Source organism: Borostomias antarcticus (genome assembly GCF_949987555.1).
Source record: "Borostomias antarcticus genome assembly, chromosome: 18".
Taxonomy (NCBI): Eukaryota; Metazoa; Chordata; class Actinopteri; order Stomiiformes; family Stomiidae; genus Borostomias; species Borostomias antarcticus.
This window is the reverse complement of record NC_140251.1, coordinates 12482434-12490337: the sequence shown is the minus strand read 5'-3', so window position 1 is coordinate 12490337 and position 7904 is coordinate 12482434. Positions and strand designations below refer to the sequence as shown.

General features: G+C 55.6%; 1 protein-coding gene across 1 annotated transcript in view; it reads left to right on the top strand.

Annotated features, from left to right (window-relative positions):
• dusp8a (dual specificity phosphatase 8a) overlaps positions 1-6640 on the top strand; it is a gene marked incomplete at both ends in the record, with an annotated part of 11226 nt that extends 4586 nt beyond the window's left edge. Inside the window, 4 exons of the mRNA XM_084452963.1 lie at positions 3912-4078; positions 4386-4545; positions 4935-5058; positions 5407-6640. Coding sequence (XP_084309089.1) covers positions 3912-4078; positions 4386-4545; positions 4935-5058; positions 5407-6640 — 1685 coding nt within the window. The remainder of the gene's footprint in view (positions 1-3911; positions 4079-4385; positions 4546-4934; positions 5059-5406) is intronic.
• Between the last annotated feature and the right edge of the window lie 1264 nt (positions 6641-7904).

Genomic DNA, 7904 nt, shown 5'->3' with positions numbered 1-7904 from the left:
GACCCAGTATGGATCTGACCCAGTATGGACCTGACCCAGTATGGATCTGACCCAGTATGGATCTGACCCAGTATGGACCTGACCCAGTATGGACCTGACCCAGTATGGATCTGACCCAGTATGGATCTGACCCAGTATGGACCTGACTCAGTATGGACCTGACCCAGTATGGATCTGACCCAGTATGGACCTGACCCAGTATGGATCTGACCCAGTATGGACCTGACCCAGTATGGACCTGACTCAGTATGGACCTGACCCAGTATGGACCTGACCCAGTATGGATCTGACCCAGTATGGACCTGACTCAGTATGGACCTGACCCAGTATGGATCTGACTCAGTATGGATCTGACCCAGTATGGACCTGACCCAGTATGGATCTGACCCAGTATGGACCTGACCCAGTACAGGTCACCACTAACAGCCAACCTGTGGTCAGATGTGGGCGTTATCTGTCCTGTGGTCAACATGCGCTCTGTGCTGGCCAACTGCTCCCAGGTCCGCTGGCAAGGCCTCACAGGGGCCAGTGTGTGGTCGGTTGGGGGTGTTTGGTCATCAGACAAAGACCGAGGAGGAACTCAGCGCCTACAGTTGACTTTCTGATGTCATCTAACCAAACAGCTGAGTGTGTGTGTGTGTGTGTGTCATGTCTTATTTTCAGTGATGAGTGTGTGTGTACAGCATGTGTGTTTGGAATGGAACTGACGGATGTGTCATCCGGTACGTTTGGGGAATAAGAGGACGCGTCTTACCGGATCATTGGGTACTTTTGTGTTTGTGTTGTTTGACTAGTTGTGTGTGTGTGTGTGCGCGCGTGTGTGTACAGTATGTGGGCGTGTGTGTGTGTGTGCATGCGTGGCCTACATGGCAGTTTTTTTTTCCATGGTGACAGCACTCTGGGGGACAATAGGTTCTAACGGTCAGCCACCTCATTTTTGTGTTTGTTGCCATAGCAACGTTAACTGCCGGGGTCAGGTGACGGAGTGACAACATCGTGTTATCTCCTGTGACTAAGTCCCGTTAACACAGGGCAAACTGTGAACCTTTGGTCAGATCTGATGTGTTTGGAATTGTTGTTGACGCAACCCTACTGCTCATAGCACTCAACAGACCTTGGTGCAGCAGACAGACAGGTAGGTAGACAGACAGGCCTGTAGACACAGGCAGACAGACAGGTAGGTAGACAGACAGGCCTGTAGACACAGGCCGGTAGGTAGGCAGGCAGACACAGAGGTAGAGAGACAGACAGACAGGTAGACAAACAAGACAGGCAGACAGGTAGGTAGGAAGACAGACAAGCGGGTAGACAGACAGGTAGGTAGGAAGACAGGCAGGTTGGAAGACAGACAGACAGGCGCTACCAGACAGTTAGGTGGGAGGTATCTCTTAGGTATCTGGTCTCTCTGTGTCTGAGTGTCTGACTCAGACTACAGTTACAGACACCAGGCTCCACCAAGTGAAGTTGAGGGACACGCGAGGGACAAGCGAGGGACGCCTCGTTCTCCGGGCGCTGGCAGGAGGTGAAACACACACCCTGCTAGTGAACACACACACACACACAGACCTGACTGCAGAATGCCCTTTAGCAACAGTGGTGACCGTGGAAAGGGAAATGTTTTGCCCGGGAGGACGTTTGTGTTTTCCTGTTGATTTAACGTCGTCCAGGAGGACGAAGCGTCCTCCGACGGAGACGGAGCAGCGGGGGAGCATGAGAACACACACCAGGAAGAGAACCCTTCAAAGAACAACCTGAAAGAGATCCTTCCTTCCTCTTTCGTAGTCACCGCGCGCGTGTGTGTGTGTGCGTGTGTGAGAGGGAGAGAGAGAAAAAGAGGTCAGGGTAGTCAAAGGTCAAGTACGACTGCTAGGATAAATACAGATAAAGTTGACTCCCAGTACTCCACTAATATGTACACAGTGTGCCTTCTTTTCTTTCTTTTTCTCTTATATTCGTCCATCTATCTCTCTCTCCCTCTCTCTCCCTCTCTCTCCCTCTCTCTCCCTCTCTCTCTCTCTCTCTCTCTCCCTCCCTCCCTCTCTCTCTCTCCCTCTCCCTGTCTCTGCCTGCCGGCTTCATGTCGAGGATGATGTCATCGTTCTGCCGGTTGCCATTAATAGATGGAAACAGGCAGGCCCTCTCCGCTCTGCTCTTAAAGGGACAGGCACCCAGAATAGCCCGCTGTCTGTCTCTCAATGGATCCAGTCAGCCTCCTGACTGAGCCCCCTCTCTCTCTCTCTCCGTCTGGCACTAGGCTAGCGTACGGCGCTCCGCGGGCGGTGCGGACCCCCCGGTAACGTCAGACGTGCTCGCCAGGTGGAAACGGGAGGACGGCCAGTAGGAATGCCGCCTGACCAGCGGGGTTCCCGCCGATGCTCTGATCGTCCTCGGAGTTTACAGACACGGACGGAGGTCATAACTTTAGACCGCGCCATGTGTGCTGGCGTTGATCAGTGTTCAATCAATCAATCAATCAATCAATCAATCAATCAAAGCTTTATTTATATAGCGCATTTCATACCCAGAGGCAACACAATGCGCTTTAGTGTTGTGTGTGTGTGTGTGTGTGGGGGGGGGGGGGGGGGGGGGGGGGAATAAAAGTTAACAATTGGATGTTACATTAGGGGCTAGGTCCTCCTGTTCTGCTGTGTGTGCTAGTTTAGAGGAGTGATGTCATGTCTGTGTGTGTGCGCGCGCGCGTGTGTGTGTGTGTTAGTGGTGGCTGTGTCCCAGATTGGGTCAGGTGGGGCTGAACCTAGATTAGGTTCTAATCCCCCGGCTGGGGTTTAGGGTTTTCCTTGAAACACTCCATCTCGCCTCCTTCCCTCGCCTCCTTCCCTCGCCTCCTTCCCTCGCCTCCTTCCCTCGTCTCCTTACTTCATCTCCTTCCCTCGCCTCCTTCCCTCGCCTCCTTCCCTCACCTCCTTCCCTCGCCTCCTTCCCTCGCCTCCTTCCCTCATCTCCTTCCCTCGCCTCCTTCCCTCTCTCCTCAGCGAGGTCATCTCTCCACCTCTCCTCCTCATGTCACCCCTCCCAGTAGTTATACAACTGCGGTACCACAGAGAAGGATGAGTGTGGGAGAGACGGGGTGGGGGGGGGGGGGGGTGCTGTAGACAAAGTAACAGTGACCAGTGTGCAGTGTATACAGTACGATTGTGATTATGTTTTTATGCGTGTTATGCGTGTGTGTGTGCACGTTTGTGTGTGTGCACATATTTGTGTGTGTGTGTGTGTGTGTGTGCACCGCACGCGTGTGTGTATATGTATGTGTGTGCATTCAGTGTGTGTGTGTGCGTGTGTCTGTGTGTGTGTTTCTGTGTGTGTGCGTGTGCGTGTGTGTGTCTGTGTGTGTCTGTGTGTGTATGTGTGCGTGTGTGTGCGTGTGTGTGTGCTGCGCGGTTGCCAGGGTGCTGTTACTGGGCCTCTGTCCTGGCTCTGCACCTGTGGCCTCTCTCATTCCCCTGGCCTGACGCAATGCTCTGCTACAGGACATGAGCTCATGCAGGAAACAGAGACACACACACACACACACACACACGCCAAAAGCGGAGCCGCCTGCCTCTTAAAGGGCCAAACACACACATTCCTCTCCGCCCAGCAGCCAGCCAGACTCTCAGCCGTTTCCCTCCGTTCCGGGTTAGCGGGCAACGCTGGGTTTAAATGCAACTTTCGAACCGAGTCTCTTCCGTTTAAGCGTCCCTCAGAGTGTGCTACGCTACGCTGTTACATCTCTACTCAGAAACCTGCTGGGAGTTCAACTGCTCAACTGAGTTTCTCTATCCTGTGGGCGGCTTTGTAGAGTTCCCAGTGTGTTAGAAAACGGACTCAAATAACTAACTGGTCTTCTGGTCCTCTCTCTCTCTCTCTCTCTCTCTCTCTCTCTCTCTCTCTCTCCCTCCCTCCCTCCCCAGGGGGCTTTGCAGCGTTCTCCTCCTGCTTCCCAGGGCTGTGCGAGGGGAAGCCGGCAGGGGCCCTGCCTATGAGCCTGTCTCAGCCCTGCCTGCCCGTAGCTAACGTGGGCCCTACGCGCATCCTGCCACATCTCTACCTGGGCTCTCAGAAAGACGTCCTCAACAAGGTGAGCCCTCAACTTCCTCTCTCTGGCACTCCAGCACCATAGACCACGGCATGGAACTAAGCCACGGTACACCATAATATACAAATATCCTGTTTGGATATTCAAATATACGATGCCTCATGTTATAAATCCGCCTATTGTGTCCTTGGAAAGAAAACATGTCCTAAAAGTGTGTGTGTGTGTGTGTGTGTGTGTGTGTGTGTGTGTGTGTGTGTGTGTGTGTGTGTGTGTGTGTATGTGTGTGTGTGTGTGTGTGTGTGTGTGTGTGTGTGTGTGTGTGTGTGTGCGCGCGCGCGTGCCTGTGCAGGACCTGATGGCTCAGAATGGGATCACATACGTGCTGAATGCCAGCAACACCTGCCCCAAGCCGGACTTCATCAGTGAGAGCCACTTCATGAGGATCCCCGTCAACGACAACTACTGTGAGAAGCTGCTGCCCTGGCTGGACAAAACCAATGAGTTCATCGGTAAGTGAGAAGAGAGGGAGAAAGAGAGAGAGAGAGAGAGAGAGAGAGAGAATAGAAATTGCATCATCTCATGATGTAGTTCAATACCAAGATAATTCAAGATATCTACAGCGAAACTGAAAACAACAATAACGATATCCACAACACAGCTATTATGACCCCCTGCACTCTCCAGGAAATGAGGGATTGTGTTCACTGGGCGTGTCATTGTCCCAAGAGAGTCCTTGTTCAAGCCCAGCCCTGTCCGGGGTGTTGGCGGTGTTCTGTACGTGTGTGTGTGTCTGCGTGTGCGCGCGCGCTTGTGTGTGTATGCTTGCATGTGTGTTTGTATGTGTGTGTGTAAATGTGTGTGTGTTCACCCATACCTCTTTTACCCCCCCCCCCCACAGACAAAGCCAAGGTGTCAAACTGCAGAGTCATTGTGCACTGCCTGGCTGGAATCTCGCGTTCGGCAACCATCGCCATTGCATACATCATGAAGACAATGGGCTTGTCATCGGACGACGCCTACAGGTACGGCCCCTCCCCCCCGCCTCCCATCAGCTGAGCTTAGGTTGCACCCCCCGTAAAAAGGCCAGTCACTGTTGGGAAGAAATGCAAGAACCCTCTCTCATATCCCCCAGTTGTGAGAAATGCAATTGTTATTTGCCTGGCAGGGAAACCTGCGTACAAAAGGCCTCGTCTGGGAAACAGTGGTGTAGGATCAGGTCGTCTTTTAGTGGGGCATTAAAAAACATTGACACCAGTTCACCCTGGGTTCAGTCTCTGTGCCAAGCAGTTGACATAAGTACTTTGTTTCTTCTAATTCTCTATGCGACATAGGAACCAAAATTCTTCTTTCATGTTTCCTCCCCCTGACAGATTTGTGAAGGACCGACGACCCTCGATATCGCCCAACTTCAACTTCCTGGGTCAGCTCTTGGAGTTTGAGAAGGGCTTGCGGCTGCTCCAGGCGCTGACCTCCGGCTCGGACGACAAGACTTCTTCGGAGGCGAAATGTCAGCAGCAGGGCCCGGAGATCAACGGGGTCACCAACGCCGGACCGGAGATGAACGGTCGCCACGACCCGTCGGCGGATCCCCAGACGCCGGCGGAGCCCAAGGTCCCGTCGCCCGCCTCCCTCCAGCAGGGCTTCAACGGCATGCACCTCTCGGCCGAGCGCATCCTGGACACCAACCGCCTGAAGCGCTCCTTCTCCCTGGACATCAAGTCCGTCTACTCCCCCGGCAGCCCCCGAAGCCCCCGCCTGGCGCCCGCGCACTCCGACGACGTGCCCAAGCTGTGCAAGCTGGACAGCCCCGGCGCCGGCACCTCCAACGGCGGCGGCGTCGTCCTCCCCCACTTCTCCCCCGTCCCCGACAGCCCCGGCTCGGCCGAGTCCCCCTTCCCCTCCCCGGGCTGCGGGGGCAGTATCGGGGGTCTGGGGGTGGGGGGAGGAGAAGGCCTCCCCTCCCGGGGCTCCTCCTCCCGGCCCCGGAGGAAAACCAAGCACGGGTCCGGGTCCGGGTCTGGCTCCAGCTCGCCGGTCCACCCCCAGTCCCTGAGCCTGAGTCTGGGCCGCTCGCTGTCCGTCCACAAGGGCCCCGTCCTGGACGACAGTCTGAAGGGCCCCCTGCTGCTGGCGCTGCCCTCCCAGCCCTCGCTGGGCACGGGGACCATGTGGACCAAACACAGGGACACCGTCCAGGCCACCACCCCCGTCACGCCCACGGCGGACGCTCCCTGGCACTTCGGGGCGGAGGAGGAGAGAGGGGACGGAGGCATGGAGCTGGGGGGAGGCGTCGGAGAGAGAGGGGGGGGAGGAGGTGGGGAGTCCTCGGTGCGCTTCGGGAGCAGCTCGGCGTACGTGGCGTTCGGCTGCAGCGAGGGCGTGCGGCTCCGGGACAAGGGGACGGCGCCGGGGCTGCAGAGAGACCACCGGGACGCCGCGGTCGCCAACGGCGGCGGGCCGCCGTCGGAGAAGCAGTTCAAGCGGCGGAGCTGCCAGATGGAGTTCGAGGAGGGCATGTCGGAGACGCGCTCCCGCGAGGAGCTGGGGAAGATCGGGAAGCAGTCCAGCTTCTCCGGCAGCATGGAGATCATCGAGGTGTCCTGACAGACTCTCCACAGTACCAGAGCCGGTCTGGACAGGGCCCAACGGACCTGAGGGGTGAGAGGAGGAGGAGGAGGAGGAGGAGGAGGAGGAGGGGGACAGAAGGAGCACAACGGGGTTTCCTGATGTCCCCCGCATAGACAGTGTTAAAGACTCCGAGAGAGCAAACAGACAGATCTGGACAGCGCTGAGAGATTCTCTAAGCACTCTTGTTTGGCCCTCTGGGACTGGTGCCGTGGCCCACGGACCGGGAGACGGGCCTGAGCAGACTGTAGACTGTACCAAGCGCCAAACACGGCCCCTGAGAGGACAGCTGTCGAGGGACGGAGCTGGACACGAGCTCGGGACTCGTCCCTCGGCGGCGCGGAAGAGAGAACTACCCAGTCTCGCATCCTATCATCCATACCGGACCCCTCGTTCTGACAGCGCACAGATGTGTGCTGTAGGCTACAGTTAGGTGGGTCTGGTCACAAGTATAGTGTACCCCCCTGGATGAATAGTGTGTCGGAAGAATAGCGTGAGACCCCCCGTTTCCTCCCAAAGCTTCACCTCTGTGTCGTCAGTGAAACCGTGACCCCCTAGCATGGCTCTGCCTGGCCCCGCCCCACGACTGCAGCTGCTCCAGACTCTCGTACCCGGACCCATGTGCTCCACGCACTCTCTCCCCCACAGCACAAAGCAGAGGCCACCGGTCAGACAGGCTGGGCTCTCTGGCAGGACAACTGGCGGTGGTATTGCATCCCCACTATGAAGGATCATCTGTGTTTGTGTACATATACCCCAAACCTGGTTTATGTGGTTTACGGGGACATTTAGTGACTGTCGGTGACGAAGACTTGTAGTGATGGGCAGTGTCGTCCCCTCTCTCCCCAACCCAAGCACACACGGTGTATTTTCCGACTATGCTCTTATGATCCTTTGTTTCCAGTGTTAACAGTGTGATGTGACGAAGGTTTCGGGGTAGTGGGGTGGGCTTGGTTACCCCCCCCCCCCTTAAACGTGGAGTTCTGTACTCGCATGTCTCGCTCCACACCCCCTATGTACACCCCCTCCTCCTGACCCCCTTCTCCTAGCCACCACTGAGCATGCTCCAGAAAGGCTGGCTGCAGACAGACAAATACTATATATACTATATGAATATATATATAGCGATTTTAATGGACTTTTAATGGACATTCTCCTCTCAGTTATAGTTTTAATTTATTTTATCTGTTCATTCTGGTAATGAGAAATAATATAATGTTTTGTGGACTTTTCTTTTCTTTTG